Source organism: Hirsutella rhossiliensis (genome assembly GCF_020360975.1).
Source record: "Hirsutella rhossiliensis strain HR02 chromosome Unknown scaffold00002, whole genome shotgun sequence".
Classification (NCBI taxonomy): Eukaryota; Fungi; Ascomycota; class Sordariomycetes; order Hypocreales; family Ophiocordycipitaceae; genus Hirsutella; species Hirsutella rhossiliensis.
The window spans coordinates 1,924,791-1,947,909 of NW_025408668.1; the positions used below are offsets into that span (position 1 = coordinate 1,924,791).

Below are 23,119 nucleotides of genomic sequence, written 5' to 3' on the forward strand. Positions count from 1 at the left end.
GGATGATTGTCCGTCTAGTCCACGTGCGTCTGCGTCTTATATGCCGGTGGATCTCTTCAAGTTGAACAAGGGGGCATTTTTTGCTTTCTTTTTTTCCTCGATTCATGGCCGCTTGTTTACATGTCTGGGAGGGAGGCTAAGCATCTTTTGGACAGCTTTCATGGAGCACGGGGTCGATGCGGTGCATCACCAGATTCGACAAGGCGAGTCTGGTGCCCCCTCGGGATTTCGCCCTTGGCCAGCCCCCCGATTTACAGCACCTTGAGCGAGTAATCAAGAAATGATTTCCCCTTGGCCGCCCTTGAGTGAGAAGCAAGGTAGGTGGTATCCGTAGTGTTGGGTGGTACAGACGGAGGGAGCGTCATTCATGGATGCAAAAGGGAGCGAGTGGGAGCGGTTCGCGAGGCACGCGACAAGGCATAAAGACGGCAATCTTGGCCCGTTTATTTAGGTGCCGCTCTCGCGCGTCTTGCTGGTCCACCAGCTCCGGCTTGGCTCGGCCCCAACGGTCCAACCGCAGCAGAATATTGCTTGGCTGTGTTTCTTGACCACCCTTTACCCTTCCTTGGCTATAAACTCGGGCCTCCTGCCTGCTACACGTGCCCGGTGCGCTTGCCGCTCAAGCACAGCGCCACCAACTCGTTTTGGCCGCCGACTCGTGGCCCGACGCTGCCGCCTTTGCTGACCCGCACATGCCCTGTGCCTCCAGGCTCTACCTCGCTACCACCGAGGGGCGAATCCACTCCAGACTTCATCACTCCCCCACCCAACGTCAACGACGTGTCCCCGACGTCTGTCTCTCCCGCGCCGCTTGATACACACACCTTGGGTCGCGTCTAGACCGTGTATCCCACCTCGCCGTTGACGAGCAACTCCGCGCCAACGCAGCTGCCGACGGCCCGTCCTGGCCCGCAGCGCTTCCACATCTCTTGTCCTCGCCTTCACCTCCATATTCCACGGCCACCACCAAGCATGGATCGAGAGGGCACGCCCGCACGGCGTCGCCCGCCACCCCCTTCGCCCGGTGCCGCCTCGCCCACAGATGTCCGCAATCCCGCTGTGAGAGTCGAACTCGTCGACGACTTGTCGGCAAGCTTCCAGTCCAACGAGACGGTGCGACACCGCCCAGACGGCCCTGGATATGGTGAGCATCGAGCTCGTCTCCTCCCAGTGCTCCCTCCTCCGTCATTGTTGCTGACGCGGCTCCTCCCAACCAGGATCCATGCAGTCTTCGGCCACCGCCACGGCCAGCAGCAGCAGAAGCCCCGTAGAGCCAACGCTCGACCGATCGCAGCAGAGGGCCTCTGTCCAGCAGTCCCGCCCCAGCCTTGCCGCCCCTGATCGCATCAAGTCCATGTCTCGTCTGCCCCGCAAGCCTCCCCTGTCGCGCCGCATATCGTCCAACACGCCTCACCGAGGAGACCTCTTCTCCGCAGACGACGACACCCACGAGGTCGAGGCCGATGCCGTCCACCGCCACCGTGACCTGCCCCCCGGTTACGCTTCGAAGCGCCGGCCACCACCACCACCACCACCACCACCACCGCCACCACAACCTCCGGGCTCGGCGCGATTGCCCTCGCTTCACACCGGTGACGACGGCCCCGAACCCGAAGATCGTGGTGTCCCGCCGACGACGGCCGAGGAGGAAGAGGACGAGGACGACGGCTCGGAGCCAGAGCAAGAATCACCCCTCGACGAGCAGTCCGACTGCAATTCCGATGGCGACATTAGCGACGCCGAGAGCTTTACCCTCAAGGACCGCCAGCAGGCAATCAACCAGACGCATCCCTTTGGTATCCGAGTCTGGAAGCCCGCCCTCTACAAAAAGGACCGCTCCATCCAGAAAACCGCCCAGGCCGATATCCACTCGACTCCCGGTGGCCGGGTGAGCCATTGGCTCCTCCTCTTCAACCTCCTCTGGACCCTGTGTTTCGGATGGTGGATGGCCACTCTCGCGGCCTTTGGCGCCGTCGTCTGTCTGCTCTTCGCTGCGACACGGAGCGGCGGCGAGTACGGGAGAGTGCTTTGGGGTCTGGCCGGCTACCTCTTTTACCCGTTTGGAAAGTTCGTTCGGCTCGAAAAAGATGAGGCATACCTGCACGAGGATGCCGACGAGGGCCGGAGCATCTCCGAGTACGAGCAGTGGCAGAGCGGCGATCTCGAGTACGGCCGACTCTTCTTCGGGCCCGACCGCAACCGATCCATTGTTGGGCGTTCGAGGAGGAGCATCGACTCGGAGCCGAGCGAAACGGAAAGCCTGCTGGGGCGCGGACGACGCGGCGAGCACGGCGGCAGCTCCAACAACAAGACGCGGCGGCGAAGGCTCTTTGGCCGCGGCCAGTGGAACATTGGCCGCGTCATCTTCTTCCTCTTCTTCTACTGCCTCATTTCTCCGTGCCTCATCCTCGTCTCCGCCATCTGCTGGTTCCTCGTCTTCTGGATCCCCATGGGCAAGGTCTCCATCCTCCTCTTCGACCACCTCCGCCGACACCCGCTGGCCGTCTCCTTCGAATCGCACGTCAAGTACTCGCGCGACGAGGACGCGCCCGACTCGTCCATCTTGCTGTGCACCTACAGGGCCGTGGGCTCCAAGTACTGGAAGTACACGGTCGACGGCACAAACATCTTCCTCATCAACCTCATGGCCGTCGTCATCTTTGTCATCTTTGACTGGATGGTGCTGGACCGCGTCTTGCACGTGCAGAACCAGATCACGTCCCCGGCTTTTCTCTTTTGCGCGGCCTTGCTGTCGATTATCCCGCTGGCGTATTTCATCGGCCAGGCCGTGGCGTCCATCTCGGCGCAGTCGTCAATGGGCCTGGGCGCCGCCATCAACGCCCTCTTTGCAACCGTGGTCGAGGTCTTTCTCTACTGCGTTGCTCTCAGCCAGGGCAAGGGCCAGCTGGTCGAAGGAAGCATCGTCGGGAGCATCTTTGCCGGCATCCTGTTTCTGCCGGGCATCTCCATGTGCTTTGGCGCCATCAAGCGCAAGACGCAGCGCTTCAACGCAAAGTCTGCCGGGGTCACGTCGACGATGCTGCTCTTTGCAGTCGTCGGCGCCTTTGGCCCGACGCTCTTTTACCAGATCTACGGCACCCACGAGCTCAACTGCCTGGACTGCGAGGACTGGAACACTGGCCGCACCGACGGCCCGAAGCAGACGCGAGACTGCCATCGCTGCTACTTTTCGCAGTCGCCCGCACTGGATGACCGGTTCTATCTCGAGGCCGTGCGGCCATACTGCTACCTCGCGGCGGCCATGCTGTTTTTCTCGTACCTGATTGGCCTGTGGTTCACTCTGCGAACGCACGCGGCCGTCATCTGGAACGCCGAGGTGGAGGAGAAGAAGCACGAGGACCATATCCAGGCGTCTGTGATTAAAAGCCTGCAGCCGTCGGGAGCTGAAGCTTCGGGAGCCGACATTCGCGACTCGCACCTGTACAAGCGCATCCTCGGACAGTCGCTGAAGCAGGTTGGCCTACAGCCGGGTCTCGGCGCCGAGGACTCGCACCGGCAGGCATCGACGGCGACCCAGGATGCGGCGCCAAACGGCACGACCAACACGGTGCACGTCGTCCCTCCCAAGGGTCACGAGGCTGCCCGCTCGACTGTCCATGTTCCCGGCCTCAGCCAGGCCGAAAACACGGCCCTGGCTCGCGAAGTTGCCGAGATTGCCGCCACCGCCGCCACGATTGCGTCCCGCGACCGCTTCTCACGCAAGATGTCTGGCGTGCCCAGTGTATCGACTGTCACGTCCAAAACCCATCCGCCTCCTCGACCCGGTGCCGTCATTGACATGGGGGAGGGGCCGGCCACTGCTGGCGCGGAGACGGCGACGGTTCACGGCGGGGGCCACGACGGGCACGACGCGCCGAACTGGAGCCGCACCAAGAGCTCCGTCATCCTCCTCGGGGCGACGATATTGTACGCAATCATTGCCGAGATCCTCGTTAACACCGTGGACGTCGTTTTGGAAAGCTTCTCGATCGACCAAAAGTTTCTTGGCATCACCTTGTTTGCCCTGGTTCCCAACACGACCGAGTTTCTGGTAAGTGGTGTCCGAGGAGGACGAAGGCTATGTGCCCCTGCTGACGTGGATCCATGACAGAACGCCATCTCGTTCGCCATGAACGGAAACATTGCCCTGTCCATGGAGATTGGCTCGGCCTACGCCCTGCAGGTGTGCCTGCTCCAGATCCCCTGCCTGGTGCTGTACTCGGCGTGGTTCCCCGCAACCTCGAAAGGGGCCGACGCCGGCTCGTACACGTTTGCGCTGCTGTTTCCGCAGTGGGACATGGTGACAGTCATCCTGTGCGTGTTTCTGCTGAGCTACGTGTACGGCGAGGGGAAGAGCAACTACTTCAAGGGCAGCATCCTGCTCCTGACGTACATGGTTGTTGTGACCGGGTACTTTTTCAGCGGCTACACGTCGGACGTGATGGGGGCGGCGAGATTCGACGTGATGGGGGCAAACGGAAATTACGAGAGCTACAAGACGATTGGCCGATCGAGGGGCGGGCCAGCTTTCGCGGCTTGAGGGAGGCGGGGGAGTCGGCTCTCCCCGAGTGTCTCGGACACCCACACGCTTTGGTCATTTGCACCCGAGTGCCATTGATACCCGCCATACACGAGGCTGGCCGGCGGCCGGCGTGGCCCACACACGGCTGTTGACCCAAGCAGGCGACTGTCTGCTGCTCGCGTCGAGGCTTGTGCTTTTCCTTTTTTTGACACGCATATTTACATATACAACCTTGTAGTGGCTCGGTTTGCGCGCTCTGGGCGCCAGGATATACCATTGGGGACAGTCGGAAGCATTGCTAGAGGGTGTGCCGTGGTCATCATGGCAGGGAGTCTGTAACAAGAGGCCCAATGGAATACTTGCCAAGGTTCATGAGACGCTGGTGGAGCGCCCTTTTGGCTGCTTGCCCGATTGGGCGGGGGACGAGGAGCTTATTGGCGGTCGGTTTGGGGGCGGTGCCACTGTTAACAAACTAATGGACTGACCGAGATCAAGAAGTGGGAAAAAGAAAGGCGTCTGTCGTCGATGCTGATTCGTCTCTGAGGGAAACGGCTTGACCAGGGTGGTTTTCCATATATGGAAAGGTGTGCAATCCATACTGGAGTATCGCCCCACATTTATTGCAAGTATTGCAATACACCTTTCCATTCTTGGTCCGTGCGCATCCCGCAACAGCTCACCTATATGGTCTCGGCAAAACGTGCCAAACACGACATGAATCAATGAAAAATCAAGGAACAGTTAACGTGAACGTAATGACAGACGACCGGTTAAGGGGATGCCAAGCAGAAATTTGCTCCTTTTGCAGGAAACAGGCGTAGAAGTTGAGCCAGGATTTTACCCAAAATCTGGGGACCCGCCACCACCCTCGGCCCCTTGCAAGATATCGTTCTTGAGCCAATGCTTTAAGCATTCTCCCTTTTCGACTTGTTTCGCGTCCAATTGGGCTCTTTCCCATGAGATTGTGCGACGCGCCCTGAGAACACCCGCTCAGGTTCATCACTCATCGCCGGCATTGATAGGATGTCTATGGCCATTTGTGATAGCTTGTGCCATCGTTTTCTGTTGCTCTTGAAGCCACCATGACAAGGCCGTCGTCGGCGTAATGTCGTACGGATCACATGAAATGTAATCTTCGTACTCGTCCTGGCTTGACGGTCGAGTGCAATTCTGCAGGTTCCTTGAAATGCGATCAAACGCGTCAAGGTCCTCGTCATCATCGTCATCTAGTAAATGTTGCGAGAGGGCGCCATCCACAGTGTCTCGGTATGTGAGCCAAAGGTCTTTGACCTGTTTGAACGCAGGTTTTTGCCACTTCTTCTTCCAATTTGCCTGGATGTATGTTGTGCGATAGCTGGGATGAAGGATCAAGGCAGCTGCATAATAGGGCGATGTAACGGGCAAGCCGCTTTAACGGCGGCTGCGCCGCCTAGCTTCTAGAACCTTCCATTGGCTCGAAGCTATAAAATGCTATTGTGCTCTCATGTAGTAGATTCTCTTTCTTTCTTTCTTTCTTCTCTATCTTGATAGTAAACAGCATAGGGACTAGTTAGTTGTATCAACTCACTAGAGGCCTTTCACAGGCGATGCTTCTGTCTTGCTATAATATTTGTCAAAGACTTCCCACCCTCGTTTGATCCTAAAGGACAGCTCGGTGTCTGATTTGTACGAGACCTATTGCACCATCTCAGCGCTTGCACAAGGAGATCAGAGGAATGGAAGGCATGGTACCAGGGCTTCATCAAAGCATCGGATCAAGACGTCCATCGTGAAGAGCACTTTGTCCAGGGTCGCATGATCCCTTGTGTTGCTAATGTCGCTCGGGCGAACGGTTGAAGGATCTTCTCAATTATTCGGAGCCGGGCCCAATCTTCCGGCAATAGAAAATCTGCAGAAAGATCTTCGAAATGATTCTTGGTGTAGGTGTCCAGAGCGCTGGCAGTTTCCTGCTGAGTGGCAACATGCAGCATTTGATACCAGCTATTCCACCTCGTACGATTGTCAAGTGGAATGCCCTCTCAGCGAGTTCCATAAACTCTCCACTGCGTCCTGATGAACTCCGGATGTTGACAACCAGGTTGTGGAGCTTACCAAGTGGTCCAAGGCGGCGAAATTCGGTGCGCTGCCTTTGAACTTTTGCCAGGTCATCTGCGTCTTCGCATATTTCGCCCTCTTTCAAGTCAATAGAATTCTGGAACAGGAAAGCTTGAACTGCCAAGTTGATAACGTGGCCTAGGCATCGGAGGCGGTGAACTTCAGGATCCCATTTGACGCCCTCTTCCTTGAGATACGTGCTCACTGCCCGGCAGAGGTGTCATTCGTGCTCGAATTATCCCCAACGATGCTTCCAAGGCGTCGCAGAATACCAAAGTCCCGCAAGATGGGAAGAAGTGTAACGAATTGCTCCTCCCGGAATGGTTCGCCACAGGCCGAAGTGCAAGGAGAGCTTTCCGTCGTGCTTCTTGTGCGTGGTCAACAAAGTGGGAGCAAACTCCGAGAAGAAGGAGCCGATTGGGGACGTCCAAATGTCAAGCGAGAGGTGAACCTTGATTTTGCTGACTGGAGCTTCATTCGCACGATATCCTTGGCCGACTGGAAATGATTGTCGATAATTCGTGGAATAGTCGAGTGGGCGGAAGGAGATAGTCCTTCGCGACCGGGTTCAAGGTCGAAATGAAGAGGTGAAATTCGCGGGATTCGACAATTCGATAAGGAAGGTTTCGTGCGACGATCAGCAAAGCTAAGGCTTTGTTTATCTTGTCTTGGTCCAGGTAGCGTTTGAAGACCTCCGACTCAATCTCCGTTGTGCGGCCCAAGTCCCGTGCTTGCTGGTAGAGTTGCTCAAACCCTCAAAGATGGACGATTGAAGAGGAGTCAAATCTTCCACGACTCGAATATCGTGCTTTCCTCCAGATGTTTTCGAAAGTTAGTGGTAACTGAAGTTCTGTACGGGTTTGTCTGGGGACAATGACTGCAATAGAGAAGGCGATTTCGGCCCTTAAACTCTTCCTCCCCCTCTGCTGCAACGCGAGCATGCTTCCACGTTGCGATAGCCGCTTTGCCTCTTGTATTGCGAGATCTTGATGTCGTAGAGTCCGACAAAATAGATTCAGCATCGAAGAAGGATAACGTACTTGCAGTATCCATAGTTCGACAACTGACTCGTCCGACGCGTTGGTGCAAAATGGTGGGAAAGCGATTTGTGTTTGTGTGGGAATTAGCGGTGTTCAAGGCCCTCAGACCCTGGACGATGGCGCTGTAGGGGTCCCGGTCAGTGGCGCAATTTGGCCAATTATCGACTGAGTATTGAAATACTATGGATCCATATCCATACCCTGTCCATGCCATAGTATGGAAAGGGTATTTCCATACTTGGGTATGGAAAACCACCCTGGGCTTGACTGTTGGAATAAGCCGGTTTGGTCTTTTGGAGACTGTCAGATGGGGGCTTCTGCCGGCTGGCTTGGTCGGCGAGAGTGGATGGACTGGAAGCATATCTTGATAGTGAGAGAGAAACATGGGCTCTGGAGAAAAGCGATGGGCATGTTTTATTTGTTCTCTTCATATTTCTCTTGCTACTGCCGCTGCTGCTCAGATGCTTGCCGTCAGGCTGATTAAAGGCCGCCCTGTATTGGTATTTCCTTGGGCGCCGCCGACGAAAATGATAGGAGGACGAGCGCTGAAAGTACAGGCGACTGTTCGCCGAGTTAAAACTTGGCCCCGCGGCAACAGCACCTGATGCTTAGTGCCCGCCTTCTTCCTCTCGTCACCCTCAATTTCTTCTTTCCCCTTTCACCCAACCTTTTCTATTCTCGCCCTCTCTTTTTTCCCCCTACCTCATTCTTCCCCATTTATTTTTCATCATCATCATCAGAAAATCTTTGACTTCTTCCGAGCCTCGACTCCCGCCGCGATTCGTAGACGCTCGTTCACCTCCTCGGTCGTCGACTATCCATCATCCATCAACAAAAGTCTCGCATGGTATTTTTGCACCGTGGACATTCTTCCGGTGCCTGAAGCTGGAAGCCAAACCGCCAAGCATCCGTCTCGCCCTGACTGCGAGCTCAACAAGTCCCTAGACGCCTCCGCCTCCTCGTCTCTTTCTTCCGCCCTCGTCGCTCGTCGTCATCGCTTGGAGCCCGAAAACTTGTCGATGCATCTTACGCGCAACCACCATGGCGACGCCCTTCAAGTTTCACCTGCCCGCTGAGTGTCGGTCATTCACCCTGTTTCCCCGTCTCCCCATCGAAGTCCGCCACAAGATATGGGAGGCCTACCTTTCCGACCCGGGCATCAACTTTGTCAAGCTGCAAATTTGTGATCGCGGTTGGAGGTCGCAGCGAGTTCCCCTGCGGTCTATTTCTCTGGGCACCGTCACCGCCAGGAGCCAAGAGCCCGTCGACGATGATTCTGGCAGCGGCTTGGATGCAGTCGATTTGATGGTGATTCAAAAGGACTTTAACCCACGCCCCTTTATTCACGCCAAGCTGGCTGCCCAGAACCCACACTGGAGGGGCGACGCCTCGCGCTACGAGGTGCTGTATCGCCAGCTCGCCGTCCTCTCCATGACGTGCGTAGAGTCGGCGAATCTGGTCAAGAACCTCGTCTCGAGGCCCGGGGTCCTGCGAATGGAAAACGGCAACATTCTTACCCTGGATAACTCTCCCGACTTGGTCTTCTTGGATTACCTCCCCAACAATGTTTATCAGTTCAACTTCACCCTCGACATCAGACTCTTCTGCCCGGGTCTCGACCTCGTACGGCGCGTCGCCGTACGCTTCTCCCACACCTGGAAGTCCGAAAGGGACACGCATTGCCACTCGTGCACAATCCCCAACCATCACGCCGGTACGCGAACCTACCCCATCCATCTGTACCAGTTTCTGGCCAGATGCCTGCCGAACCTTGAGGAGTTTTACTTTGTAGACTACTTCGTGGTCCCACGCGACAAGCAGCAGGGCCGGAACCTCGTTAACCTCGCCAGCAACGGCAACGGTAAGTGATGGCTGTGGTCCAAACGATATATTCGGTGACTGATGAAAACAGGTTTGAGGCCTCTGCAGGTATTTCGAGCAAAGGATCGATGGTTCTGTGAAATCATGGACGGCGAAGCCAGTGCCTCGAAGTGGAAGGTTGAGCCCGAAGTCTTCAACATCCGAGACTGGCTCCGAGATCGCTTCGTGCGCTACGCCAAAGCAAGCCATACGAGCCGACACAAGGCGCCTGAGAGGGTTTACTTTGGCGTCCTTGCATGCGACTGGAACGTTGGGCGACCGGTCACGCGCAGGGGGCCCTCGACTACGCCGTTTGGCCATCTCCGAGCCAAGCCGACATCCAGCAAACCGACACCCGGCGAGATTGCGTCCGGCAAGACGAAACTGTACGTTGGCCATCGACCCACGAGATGCGAGCCGAGCGTGACGCAAAACCAGACCCCCATGTTCTCCATTGACCTGAACATGCCACCCCTGAATAGCTCGGAATCGCGCAACAAGCCCCTCAAGCTGGCATCGAAACAGACGGGGGAGAACAGCGAGACGGGGAAGCCTAGCTTGGATGGTTCGGTTTTTCAATTTGGGGCGGGCCGTGGAAACGCCTTCAATTTCACCTTCAAGCAAACATACGGGTCTCTGGCACGATGGGCGGGCCTGTAGGCGGGCCTGTCGGAGCAAGCGAGGAGGAGCAACTAGGCACTAGCGGTCCGAGAACGCATTGTTTGGCAGAATCTGGACATGGCACCGTCGTAGCCACGGGGACTCGGACAAGGGGAGACAGTGAGCCCTAGAGCAGAATCAAGTAATAGAGACTTGTCACGGTGAAGAGAGCGTCAGGCTTGTCATGTGTTTTGTTACGGCCACGTGTATGGCTTGGGGAGGCGACGCTTCACCTACACGGGAGAATTTGTTTACAAAAAGTGGCTGATGGATTGCCAAAAGGCTTGGGGATCCTCACACATTGGGAGGTGGCCGGTGTTTGGCACAAGTTTGAGCTCGGCCCCGTGGTCGCCGAGCATACCCTTGAAGCCTTGCATGGCCTTTGCGACAGCCCCCTTTGCGTCTGCCTCTCCTACGACAAACAGGCCAGGCACAGCACAAGCCGGCATATCGGGCCTCAAATCATAGTCCCAGAGGGCGGTGCAGGAATGCTTGAAGCCGTCGACGTCGTTGGCGGCAGCCATGTCGGCTAGCCACTGCTTGAGATGGGCCTTTTCCAAGCTGGCGGGGTGGAGCCAGCGGGTGATGGTCTGGTCGGCGAGGTTGCGGATGCCGCTTTCGGAGGCGGAGTCGAAGTTGGCCTCGGCCAAGGACACGCGGTCTTGCCAGGCCTGGGTGTTTGCGGGGGTGGAGGCGCTGTTGAAGTCGCAGGCGATGAACTTGCGCAGGCGGGTCGGGTGGTTGATGGCGAAGCTGAGGGCCGTGGCGCCGCCGACGGAGACGCCGACCAGGGCGTAGAGCCGAGGAATGTGCAGGGAGTCGAGGAGCTGTAAAAGATCTGCTGTGAGGGTTGCAAAAGTCGCGGCGTGGGGGGGCTGGGGGATGGGGTGGCGGCCGCGGGTGTCGTAGCGGAGGATGCGCAGGTCGGGGCGCTTTTGCTTGAGGAGGTCGACGAGGGGATCCCACATGTGGAGGGATGTTAGGAGGGAGTTGCTGAATGCGACTACTGGGGCGTCGGGAGCTGGGTTTCCTTGTAGACGGTACGGGATGGTGAGAGAGTCTTTGGTGGTGATGTAGGAGCTGATGACGGGGCTGGGGCTACGGACCGTTGATGTCCGTCCGTCTGGGGAGGTGAAGGCGGCCGGGTCCGGGTTGAGGGAGACGGCTCCGAGGTCGCGCGGGGCTGGGCCGAAGACGTAAAAGAGGGACCAGGTGCGTCGGTTCTCAGCCAGGACGTCTATTCTCCGGGCCATGTCTGTAGAGGGCGTGTCCCCCTTATGCTTGGCATAGTCGTGGAGGCCGAGGTAGACGACCGTTTCCTGCTGCCCGAGACTTGACGTCTTGAAGAGGCGGGAGCGCAGCCATCCAGCGCCCTGGGCGAGCGTCGGGACGTGCTCGTCGACGAACCAGGCGCGGTAGTCGTCGCCTTCTGACGGGGTGACCTGCTCTGCGACGGTGACGATGGCGTGTGCTTCATCGTCTGCGAGCTTCTCGAGCGGCACGAAAAAGGACACCTGGCTGGTCCAGACGAGGTCGAAGAGGTCGCGGCGCAAATCGTCGACGTCGGCGGCGATGATCTCTGCCTCGCGCGGGGAGCGGCGGGCGCGGAGGGAGGTGTAGGCGGGCTCGGCGAGGCGATGCATGAGCGGGACGTCGTAGAGGGCCATGAAGAGGTCCGTCGAGTCTTTCTCATCGTCGGACAACGACAGGGAGCGATAGCGCAGGCCGTTGGCGAAAATGTCGGGCAGGCGCAGGCGGTCCGGTCCGTGCTCGTTGTTGTACCAGTCGCGGAAGCGGGCGCGGCTGGCGGGTGAAGCATGAGGGCGCATGGTTACGAGGAGGAGTCCGGGTGACGAAGACGTGGAGTGGGAGTCCATGGTGGCTTGGGATGGTTCAAGCTGGCGGAGGCACGCCGGTGTGTTTTGGATGAGAGGGCATCTTTGGATTTATATATTGAACAGAGAGTATGAAACGGCAGTGTTTGCAAGGCCAATAGGAATGTGGTCATCCTGTTTTGTGGGCTCCCGTGACGGTTGATGCCTCACCGAGGAGCTCACCGCAGCCGTCACCGAAGACGCCGCTGAAGATGTTTCGGCAGGGCCCTGAGACCCCGCACCGCTCGCACCGTGGTGGGCCTCCCGCAGCGGGCACGAGAACCAGGGGGTCGTATTTATGGGAACGGGACTCCCGGGTCGGGCCCGACGTCTATATAAGCGGTGCTCCCTCGGGTGATGCGTTGCGTTCTATCATCCATCATTATTCATGCCATCCCGATTGTCCCTCGAGCGGTGCAGAGAGAGCATTTTTTATTGCGGAGTAACCATTGATTGGTTGGAGGTTGACCTGGACTTAAACTCTCGCACTGTGGCAGACAGTACGAATAACCTCACCACACTCCAAGCTCGACGGCAAAGAATTTCGCTGCATCTTCACCGACTCCGTTGACCGCCCTGTTTGCGCCTCCGCCAGCCAGACAGTCTCGCACGCATCTGCCGGCCTGGGCCATCCATCATGGGCTCTTGAATTGCCTCTGACCAACTCCACCATCCGCCATGGAAGTCTTTCTCAGAAACGTCCCCGTCGACCTGACCGAGGACAGCCTCAAAAAGGAGCTGAAGCCCTGGACCAACGCCCTCGGCATCCTCGACTGGGCCTGCGAAAAGGCAAGGAGAAAGGACTTTGCCTCTATCACCTTTCTCAACGTCTCCGACGGCGCAAAGTTCCTGGCCAAGCACGAAAAGGTGATCCAACAGCAGCAGCATGACCAGGGGCCTCATACCAAGCGCCGTCGCGAAATTGCTCGCCTGCACATCCTCCAGACGCCCGTCTTTGTCACAAAGAGCAAGCGCACTGTCGACAAGTTTGCCCTCAGCCACCTCAAGACGGAGCGCGAGGACCGCAAGAAGAGGCCCGACCGCGGATCCCACTCCCACGCCGTCCGGTGCAGGCTCAGGGGCATCGCCTGCGGCAAAAACGTATTTGCCCAGCCCTCGACTACCCTGACATTTGCCCAGCAGCTCAGCACCGGCGTGCTCGGCCACGCCAAGTTTGGCCAGCGCTGGCTCTCGGCCACCTTCAACGACTCGGCCCGCATGGACGTGCCTTACGACATCATTGAGAGCCTTGTTGCCGACCACACCAGCCCTGCCTTGACCCTCGTCCTGACTGAGCCCCCCCGCTTCTTCGCCCGTCAGTCGCCCTCGACCTATTCCATGGTCAGGTGGGAGCGGAGGTCCAGTCTTCCCAAGTGGCCTCACCATGAAAAGTACGCCGCTCACTGCCTCGTCTATCAGCTCTGGATAGGCGTCGGCGACTCCCACGTCTTCCGCGCCTTGAGAGAAAATGAACTAGTCCCGTTTTCCCTCCAGGGCCTCGCCCTCGACCAGCACCCGGCCCCCCATATCCACGACTACTCAACCTGCATCAGGACCTTTGAGGGAGCCATCAACGACGCCGGATCCGCCAGGCGCGTCCCCTTTCCCATCCTCTTCCAGATCCAGGGCCTCGTCTGGAACAACTATCTGCACCCGGCCGCCGGCATGCGAGCCCTCACCATCATCGAGGACATCGCCAAAGACCCCAAATGGGACCGAGGCGCCCTCCCCTTTACCACAGACTCGATGAAGCAGCTGCTGCCAAAGATTCCCTACCCATGCCCTGGCACGGATCCCACCCACCTCGACCCGGACCGCCTCATGGAACTCGCCATGCGCATCGAGCTCGACCTCCGCAAGCAGGATCCCTTTCGGTTCGGCATCTACGGTCTCGGTCTCCCTGATCATCAGACCTGGGTCTTCAAGGCCATGGTTACTCCGACCCGCGTCATCCTCCAGGGCCCGGACGCCGAGAGTAAGAACAGGGTCCTGCGCATGTTCCCCGACCACGGCGACCACTTCTTGCGCGTTTGCTTTTGCGACGAGGACGGCCAGGACCTACATTTCAACCCCAGGGTCTCAAACGATGTCGTGTTCGAGCGCTATCGCAAGGTGTTGCAAGCCGGGATCCAGGTTGCCGGCCGGTGCTTTGCCTTTCTCGGCTTCTCGCACTCGTCGCTGCGATCCCACTCGACCTGGTTCCTCGCCCCCTTCATCGACCAAAACATGCAGCGCCACGACTACGACACCATCCTCAGGACCCTGGGCGACTTTAGCGAGATCCGCATCGCTGCCAAGTGCGCAGCGCGCATTGGCCAGGCCTTTTCGGAGACGCCCTACGCCGTCGACCTCGTCAGGACCAACATTATGAGCCGTTCGATCCCGGATGTCAAGTCGGCAGACGGGACGCGCGTCTTCAGCGACGGCGTCGGCACCATTTCACGCGAGGCCATGGAGGAGGTGTGGAATGCCCTGCCCATGCGCTCGGCGGCCCCGACCTGCCTCCAGATCCGCTGGGGAGGCGTCAAGGGCATGCTGTCACTCGACTCGCGGCTGCGAGGCAAGGTCATCTGCGTGCGCGAGGAGTCGATGATGAAGTTCCCCAGCCGCGACCAGCGCGAGCTCGGCATCTGCGACGTCGCGTCCAAGCCCCTGCGCCTGGTCCTCAACCGCCAGCTCATCAAGATTCTCGAGGACATGGGCACCGACAACGACTGGTTCAAGAAGCTGCAGAACAAGGCGCTCAAGATGCTGCGCGGCGTCACCCACACGGCCGCCAACACGAGCACCTTTCTGCAGTACCAGGACATTGGCAGCGCCCTCGGCTTCCCCTCCTTCATCGGCCAGCTCGACAAGATGGGCATCGACTACCGGCGGGATGAGTTCCTGCGCTCCGTCGTCGAGCACGTGGTGCTCCGCGAGCTACGCCTGCTCAAGCACAAGGCCCGCATCCCCGTCAACAAGGGCGTCACGCTGTTTGGCGTCATGGACGAGACGGGCTTCCTCGACGAGGGCGAGGTCTACATTGCCTACGACAAGACGCACGCAAAGAGCGGCTACCGCATGGACGCGTCCCTCGTCGACGGCCACATCATCGTCACTCGGTGTCCCGCCCTGCACCCCGGAGACGTCCAGTGGGTCAAGATGCGGACGCCGCCGGCGGGACACACGCTTCGGGACCTCAACAACTGCATCGTCTTCAGCCAGCGCGGCCGGCGCGACCTGCCGAGCCAGCTGAGCGGAGGCGACCTGGACGGAGACCTGTATAATGTCATCTGGGACCCCCTGGCGCGCCCCAAGCGAGTCTTTCCCCCGGCTGACTACCCGCGTACGCGCCCGCCCGAGCTCGGCCGGCCCGTCAGGCGCGACGACATTGCCGATTTCTTCATCCAGTTTATGAAGACGGATATCCTGGGCCTCATTGCGAACCGTCATCAGATCCTCGCCGACGTCAGTCCTGAGGGGACCTGCGACGCGGGATGCATCGCGCTGGCGGGGATGCACTCGACGGCCGTCGACTTTTCCAAGACGGGCATCCCGGTCAAGTTAAACGAGATGCCAAAAGCGCCGCGGACGCGCCCTGATTTGTGAGCCCCCCTCTCATATTGTCTTACATTGGTTGAATTTGTTGCCCGATATGCTGACTGGAACCTGCTGCAGCCTGTCACCGGCGCCACCGGTGAAGCTATATGATCTCGGCCAAATCGACTTCATCGAGGAAAGGCGCATGGACGATGACGATGACGACGACGGCATGGGGGGAGCGCGACACAAGTACCACAAGTCAGAGAAGATTCTCGGCCAGCTCTACCGCGGGGTGGACGAGAAGAAGATTTGGAGCGAAGACATTCACCGAACCGTCAACATGAACGGGCCCTCGGTGTGGGACCAGCTCCTGGGACGGATGCAGGCCGAGTTAGACGCGTACGGGATCGACACCGAGTACAAGCGTCACTCGGAAGACGCGTGGAAGTTGCGAAACCTGTGAGTCACGCTTCGCAACAGAAGTAAAGACGCAGACCTCAGGGCTAACCTTGTGATTCAGTTACGAGGACTCCGTCTACGATAGCATGTGGCACTTTTCGGACAACCCGAGAACGGGCATCACGGAAGTCGAGGTCTTTTGCGGCTCCGTTCTTAACAAAAGGGGCTCGCAGACGCGGCAGCAGCGCGACCTATCGATCCGCCTCAAGGAAGAGACGGACCGGGTGCTGACGTGGATGGTCGACCTGATCCGCAAGCGCAGCACCGTCGACGGCTTACACAACGGCAGCAGCTACGACGACACGGACCTGTACTCTGTGACGAGCCGCGATGAGTCCGTCGCCGCCGCCGAGACCAGGGACCGGGAAGAGGTGATTCAGCTGTGCTGGGCTTGCATGGTGGTTGGGTGCGTGACGGACGCGAGCACGGCACCCGAGGCGTACCACGGCGACGGCGACCTGCGCAGCTTCCGCGTCGTGGCGGCGGCATGCCTGCTCAAGGAGATGGGCGCGATGCGCGCGCATGTGAGCGCGGCGATGGCGGGCGGGGGATACCTGGGGGTTGCGGCGGGACGTCAGGCACCGCAGCAGAGGGGGCCCCCGCGCGCGAAGAAGGCGGCGGCGGCGGCTGCGGGCGACGAAGGACGTGCGCCAGAAGCCGGGGGCGCGGCGGCACGGGCTGCGGTGCCACAGCTAGGCGGGGGGGTGAGGCTTACTGGGCAGTTCGAGAAGCTTGGGTTGAGCTGAGGGTGGTGATGTGTGGGGATTTGGCAAGCGTCGAGATGGGTGATGAATGATGGATCATGAATAACGGCCAAGGATTGCGCTGCGGGCAGAAAAGCAGGACGATGCCTGCGCTTTGTTTGCCTATGCTTGTCGGGGATATTGGTTCATGGAGTGAGGGGCGCTGGGCTTATACGGCGACGTCATCTACTACACCCTTGGTTCATGGACTTGGCATCATGATGGTGCAGAGGCGGCGCTTCGATGACTGCTTAAGAGCAGGTCTACTTCTGGAGATGCGCACTTGGGCTCAACAGCCGTCTGTTGGCGCCCACAAGCTGCCTTGGAGGAGTACGGCCATAGATTACTACTTGGTCTGCCTTGTCGGCGAAACCTCCATCCAGGACGACGAGAGGAAAGGGAGCCAGAGAGGATAGTATAGGCGAAAGGGAAAGGGAAAGGGAAAGGGAGAGGGAAAGTCTCGCAACGGCTGCCTTGGAGCCTATGCGATTCCCGGTATGGAAACCCACGCTACGGAAACAACCTACGCTATGGAAACCCACTTTGTTCCCATCCCCTACCCGTCGAGGCGGGTTCCAAAAGGGGCTCGCCAAGATCAACGGCTGCTTTGAGGCCACGGAGCTTGCGCAAACATTCGCCACCGCCGCGCAGCTACGCTCAAAGAAGGACCAAGACCAGGAAGACCAGGGTGAGCAAGCGCAGCCGGGTTCAGCGATTTGGCGTCGCCGGCCACGAGAATCACGCGGCGAGGCGGCGTCTGTCAGGCGCATGCCGGCATCTTTCCCGCGGAGCGGTGTATCATCGCGGTGTATCATCAAGCTCCTCGTCACGGCGTGCTTGCTATTTATGAGGTGAGCGTATGCCACGGTTTCATGTGCACGCGAAGCAGACCTCCCCAGGGCCCAGGTATGTGACGGCGTCGACCGCGAGCACACCCCCCCTTTCTCAAGCGGCCTTTTGCTCGTCTTTCCGCGTTCATGCAAGCTCCATTCCCCCGCTCGCCATCCCAGAGTCTTTTTTCCTTCTTCCCTCCCCCTCGAGTAGCACAACGGGCAGGAAGCACGGCAAATCGAGAGAGCTACCACTTACACCTGCTCTCCCAGAAGCCTGCCGCCCGAGCGCTCCGAGACGTCTTGCCCGAAACGGCCACGGCCACGGCTCCATGCCAGGCAAACCTAGCGTCGAATCCGGTGTAAGCTTTCCGGGTTTCCCTGCCGCAGCTGGACTTTGCCGTCTTGTTGGTTGATTTGGCTTTCTTCTTTTTTCTTGGTTATATGGTGGTGGGACTTGTTGAGCGGGTTGGGCTCGTGCCCTTTTGCGCCGCAACTGGCGTCTGGAAGGCAGCGGTGGACGTGGGAGGATGGACGAGGAGGTGTTGTTGGCGCTGAGGGTTGGCGTTGCTGCGAGACAACGTCTCACCGGCCACGAGTCGCGAACCCCATAGCCTCGAGTTTTCGCGCACGTCCGACGCGCACACATGTCGATGCAAGAAGAGGCGCCAGGTAGAGAGCATCCTCGCCACCGAAACCACCAACTACCGAGGGACAACCCCGGGGAGACAAAGCTCCCAGCCAAGCAGCGGCCCAATCGACGGAAGCAACCCCTGGACGTTCTCAACTCCCGCGTATAGTCACCAGCAACCTCCACTTGGGTGCTCGCCGCCCCGGGGCTCCGGAGCAAGGTCTCTGCCCTACCGGCGATCATGATGCCACCACCGTGGCGGACAGCGGGAGGCGCGGAAAGAGGTTTAGCGCGCGAGGCGCTTCGCTCTCCATGCGGGGATCCTATCGTCGGTCTCAAGGTATAAAGCGGCTGGCCACTTATACCGGCCGCGGCGATTGAGAAGGGGGGGGGGGGACAAGTTAAGCTCGGAGCGAGTTTGGATCGATCCCCTAGGCCCCCTTCCCCAAATCTCTCTCCCTCTTTCTCTTTCCTTTTCCCTTCATCCCCTGGCCGACCTCACGACTGTCTTCCCATCCATCTACAACCCCTAATTCAACCGACAAGGGACCGCCCAGCAGCAAAAGACAAAAGCAGGAGGAAGATATAACAACGACCCATCCCCCCCCCACCTCGACCCAAGGATCGCAAGCAACAACCCCGAAGCCAAACAAGACAAGCAAAGCCACCTGTCATGAACGGAGACGACGGCCGGGCAGCGCCCAAGGAGGAGCGGCAGTGGGCCAACGCCGAGGCCGACGTCGAGGCCGACGGCGACAGCGACGACCGCAGCGGGGCGCTGAAGCAGTTCCGCACCGCCACGAGCGTCTCCATGAGCCCCGAGCTGTTTGAGAAGCTGTACCTGTCGCCCAAGAACAACATCAAGGGCAATCTCAGGGCCACCTTTGGCAACCCCAGTCCCATGTGCGTGTCTTTCCGGGCTGCTCGTGCTGCTCCCCCATGGACGGCCTGCTGACTTTGGTCGCGTAGTGGCATGGCTGGCTTCCTGCTGTGCCTGACTCCCCTGTCCATGGACCTCATGGGCTGGAGCGGCGCCACCGGCAAGGGCGTTGCAAACGTGTAAGTCCCCTCGTCGTCGTCGATCCTATTCATCCCCTCCATGGTGGCCACGACTCCCCGCCCTCCTCGTGGATCCAGCCAACTGACCAGCCCCCCAGCGGCGCCTACCTCTTCCAGGGCGGCATCCTCATGAACCTCGGCTGCGTCCTCGAGTGGATCCTGGGAAACACCTTCCCCGCCGTCGTCTTCGGCGTCTACGGCACCTTTTGGCTCGCCTTTGCCGCCACCCTGAGCCCGTCCTACGGCGCCTACGCCTTTTATGCGCCCCTCGACGCAAAGACGCCCCTGGCCGGCCTCAAGGCCCCCGGCTTCAACGCAGGTCTCGGTACGTCATGATGCGCCCCCACCCCCTCTGGTCTGCCTGCGGTCAGTTTCGAGAAAGGGATTGCGGACCGGGGGGCTGACTTTCTGTCTCCGTTGGGTGTATTTCACCATATAGGCTTCTGGTTCCTCTTCATGGGCTTCATCAGCCTCATCTTCTTCATCTGCTCCCTGCGGACAAACGTTTGCTTCTGCGTCATCTTCTTCAGCCTCGTCATCTCCTTTGGACTGCAGACAGGAGGATCCCTCCTTTCCGCCGCCGACTTCGCCGCCAACGCCCACCACGTCCATCAAATGCGCGTGGTACGCTCCCCCTCCCTTCTGCTTCCCCCCATCCCTTTGCACTGAGCGAGTGCATTGCGTTGGCGTTGCTAACGTCCGTCGCAATATAGGCCGCCGGCGCCATGACCTTCGTAGCCTGTTGGTCCGGCTGGTACATCCTCTTCGCCAGTCTTCTCGCCTCGGTCGACTTCCCCATCCAGCTGCGTGTCGGCGACCTGAGCACCGTCATCAAGGGCAGGCAGGAGCGGACGGGGCGACACATCAGGCGCGATTGATGTCGAGGGTCCGAGTCGTGGCGGCCGCATGGATTGACGGCAAGGACCACGTCGAAACACACGGGACGTGAGCGTTTCCCAGATTCGCTTACGGGTCGATGCTTGTTGCCAATACTCAGATCTCGCCCGGAAACTCGTCATTGGGAGGCGACGGCTGATGGCTGTCAGCCAGCCAGAGCAGAACAAATTGAGGCCTAGGTGGCTCGTGAGCTTCGCCAAGTTCGATCGTTGGACAATTTCATTAGGTTCAAAACTTTTATTTAGCATATATTCTCTTCAAGACAGATGCTCTATATCATTTCCTCACCTCGATGCCCCTGTCTTTGGCGGATGCTGGGCCCTTTGGCCAGATCGTGTGGCTTATACAGATTGATGATGTCTGCCTGCTTGACAAAAAGAATCTTCGCGACCAAGTCTGGACATTGGGACAAAACGGAACAGAATTGCCCAAATCAAACTCACCGTCCGACTACCGCGGGCTTTTCGCACTGCAAAGTCAATAGGCTTGCTCATGATTCCGTCACTCGCAAACACTGTGTGCGTGTTGGGCGACCTCCTCAGCACCAACCTACCTACCCTACAGCATATGCCTCACGACCATGACACAGAGCAAGGCGGGCATGACCTGCCCGCGATGGAATAAGCCGGCAAAGGAAGGGCCATCAAGAATACGGCACCTCATCCGGCGGATGGACAAGTCGCTCAACACGGCCATGCGAGCCATCCTCCCGGTCTGGAAGACGACGCCGCTCAGCGCCAGGCACCGGGAGGCGGGCATACCGCCAGTTTCGCACCTGCTCCAGGCGTGTCGAACGCGCTTCGCAGCCCGTCTCAAGTCCTCGACGAAGCGCACCCGCTTGCGGTGCGAACGAAGCGATCCGGGCCCCTGTCATCAACAGGGCCATTAAGTTAAAATACCAGCGTCCACGACAACCTTTCCGGACCAGACTGCGTCGCACTGACGAGCTGCTCCCAAGGTGCGCCAGGCCAGACCTTCTCGCACGTAGGTTCGCCAGCGACCAGCGTGGACCCTTGCAAACTGCGCCGAAAGAAGAATCGGCGGCAAACTTCGGCGAGTGGCTCCAATCAGTTGCTCCACGGACAGCAATCGTCTACTCGGACGGATCCCTCTCCCGGAGGAGCCGCGGGGTACGGCTATGCGGTACATCAGGATGGACTCACCGTCCTCAGCGGTAACGGCCGTCTTGGGCTTGCTGAGGTCTTTGATGCCGAGGCGAGAGGCTCCTAGAGGGTCTGCGTGCTGCGTTGAGCCTCCCGGCTGCAGACCAGATTGTCGTATGCCTCGATAACCTCGCGGTCGCGACGTGTCTTCAAGGCATGCCGTCAGATTCCTCCCAGAAGGAGTTCCTGGAATTCCAGGCCTTGGCCGCAGAACATGGTGCCACTGAGATCCGCTGGATCCCCGGCCACACCAACATCCCAGGTAACGAGCAGGCAGACGCCTTAGCAAAGGCAGGAACCTCTCAACCCGAGCCTGCAGACGCTCTCCCGACGCTGGCATATCTGCGCAAGGTCGCTAGGCAGCGACCAAAAGACGCATTCAAAGCCTGGTGGGAAGTTTCTGCACCCCAACAGTACAGGGTCCTCGACCTCGATGCCACGACTGGCTGCCCGCCAGAACTTACCATTCCACGACCTCTGCTCCACCATCTGCTCGCAGCAAGAACCCACCACGGGGACTTCGCTGATTACCACGAAAGGTTGAACCACGACGATGCGCGACTGACGTGCTCATGTGGTCGACGAAAGAACCAAAGCATCTCTTCTATTGCCGGAAGATCGCGCCGCGACATCGGATGAGGTTGGCACCCTCACCGAGCGCGGCGGTCAACCGAGCAATAGGCAGAGACTTCGACCAGTTCGTCAAGGTGGCGAAGGCAAGCTCGTTCTTTGGAACGATCTGCCCTCGCCACTAGGCGGCAGCAACCGCTTTCCCTCCTTCCCTTCCCCTTTGTTTGCACACACACCCATTTTCTCTTACCCGACTCGGCCGGGCGGAGGGTGCTCTCCGGAACCGGCCCTGTGAGGCCAAAACGAAAGACATGGCTGTCGCGCCTGAACGTCCCGCTGACGGGCAGCAGGCTGAGCAAAGAAGCGCCTTTGAGCCGATGAAATGCTGAATGGTGGATTGTTTACGTTCTGTGGAAGGGGCAGAAGACGCGGATTGGTACTCGTTTCGTTTCGCGTATTGTGGGCCTACTCCGCGATAGTAGACTTCCAGCAGCTCAGCACGTCCTGTGCCCCGTCTCGGGGACCTGAGCGACCTAAAGGTCGCTGGACGGAAAATACAATAATAATAATAAGACACAGAGCAAGGCGTAGGTGAAGGCCTCCTTTCTGCCAAGCTCGGTCAGATGTCTGAGACCTCCGTCAAGACCCCAAGCATCACCACTTCATAAGCTGAGCCACCCCCATTCCTTCTTGGAGCTGACAGCCGCCGCCCAATTTCACCACCCCAATCCTCACATGTCGCCGCTGTTCAATGACGCCGTGACTCCCGCGTCAAAAGCTGTCAAAGCTCACCAGGTCGTGGAGGTCCAGCAGCTCATCTGCGCGACTTGGCCTCACCACTCGTGTCTCACCTTGCCACGAAATCCAAAGAATCATCTCAGCCCGCAGACGCCGGGCTGACCGCAGCACAGCCACCCCGTCTTCTCGATGCCTATCTAAGAAGACCCGCCCCCAACGCTGAAAGAATACGACGACTCCTTGTTCCGCTGCCATGTACCGCAAGGTCTGTGTCCGAAACAAAAAGGCAAATCTGAAAAGTGCGGTGCAGGCCCCCCCGCGGCAGCCTGCATCGCCGTGTCGCCGGTATGAGAAGCCGGTACGTACGACACGTGAACCGGACCCTCATTCCATCAGTAGATGTGGCTGCGTCCGCCTGGTCTGGGGAGCCGCCACGCGTAACACGGCGCGGCCG

The 23,119-nt window shown here is 59.1% G+C and overlaps 6 protein-coding genes across 6 annotated transcripts; 5 read left to right on the top strand and 1 right to left on the bottom strand.

Annotated features, from left to right (window-relative positions):
* Positions 1 to 972: 972 nt before the first annotated feature.
* Positions 973 to 4,540, top strand: HRG_01777 (sodium/calcium exchanger protein; the record flags this gene model as incomplete). Its single annotated transcript, XM_044860248.1, has 4 exons — positions 973 to 1,144; positions 1,218 to 3,475; positions 3,521 to 4,051; positions 4,112 to 4,540. 4 exons carry the CDS (start codon positions 973 to 975, stop codon positions 4,538 to 4,540), a joined length of 3,390 nt encoding a protein of 1,129 aa, XP_044723881.1.
* Positions 4,541 to 8,697: 4,157 nt separating this feature from the next.
* HRG_01778 (RNAse P Rpr2/Rpp21/SNM1 subunit domain-containing protein) lies at positions 8,698 to 10,176 on the top strand (the record flags this gene model as incomplete). The annotated part of the gene is made up of 2 exons (XM_044860249.1): positions 8,698 to 9,517; positions 9,569 to 10,176. The coding sequence occupies 2 exons, from the start codon at positions 8,698 to 8,700 to the stop codon at positions 10,174 to 10,176; spliced, it is 1,428 nt and encodes a 475-aa protein (XP_044723882.1).
* Positions 10,177 to 10,705: 529 nt separating this feature from the next.
* On the bottom strand, positions 10,706 to 12,053 carry HRG_01779 (alpha/beta hydrolase fold domain-containing protein; the record flags this gene model as incomplete). Its single annotated transcript, XM_044860250.1, has 2 exons — positions 10,706 to 10,766; positions 10,831 to 12,053. The coding sequence occupies 2 exons, from the start codon at positions 12,051 to 12,053 to the stop codon at positions 10,706 to 10,708; spliced, it is 1,284 nt and encodes a 427-aa protein (XP_044723883.1).
* Positions 12,054 to 12,728: 675 nt separating this feature from the next.
* Positions 12,729 to 16,780, top strand: HRG_01780 (RNA dependent RNA polymerase domain-containing protein; the record flags this gene model as incomplete). Its single annotated transcript, XM_044860251.1, has 4 exons — positions 12,729 to 15,637; positions 15,711 to 16,034; positions 16,096 to 16,405; positions 16,472 to 16,780. 4 exons carry the CDS (start codon positions 12,729 to 12,731, stop codon positions 16,778 to 16,780), a joined length of 3,852 nt encoding a protein of 1,283 aa, XP_044723884.1.
* Positions 16,781 to 18,911: 2,131 nt separating this feature from the next.
* HRG_01781 (uncharacterized protein) lies at positions 18,912 to 20,175 on the top strand (the record flags this gene model as incomplete). Its single annotated transcript, XM_044860252.1, has 5 exons — positions 18,912 to 19,141; positions 19,208 to 19,297; positions 19,396 to 19,622; positions 19,737 to 19,921; positions 20,011 to 20,175. The coding sequence occupies 5 exons, from the start codon at positions 18,912 to 18,914 to the stop codon at positions 20,173 to 20,175; spliced, it is 897 nt and encodes a 298-aa protein (XP_044723885.1).
* Positions 20,176 to 20,864: 689 nt separating this feature from the next.
* On the top strand, positions 20,865 to 21,996 carry HRG_01782 (RNase H domain-containing protein; the record flags this gene model as incomplete). Its single annotated transcript, XM_044860253.1, has 3 exons — positions 20,865 to 21,037; positions 21,183 to 21,337; positions 21,512 to 21,996. 3 exons carry the CDS (start codon positions 20,865 to 20,867, stop codon positions 21,994 to 21,996), a joined length of 813 nt encoding a protein of 270 aa, XP_044723886.1.
* Positions 21,997 to 23,119: the final 1,123 nt, after the last annotated feature.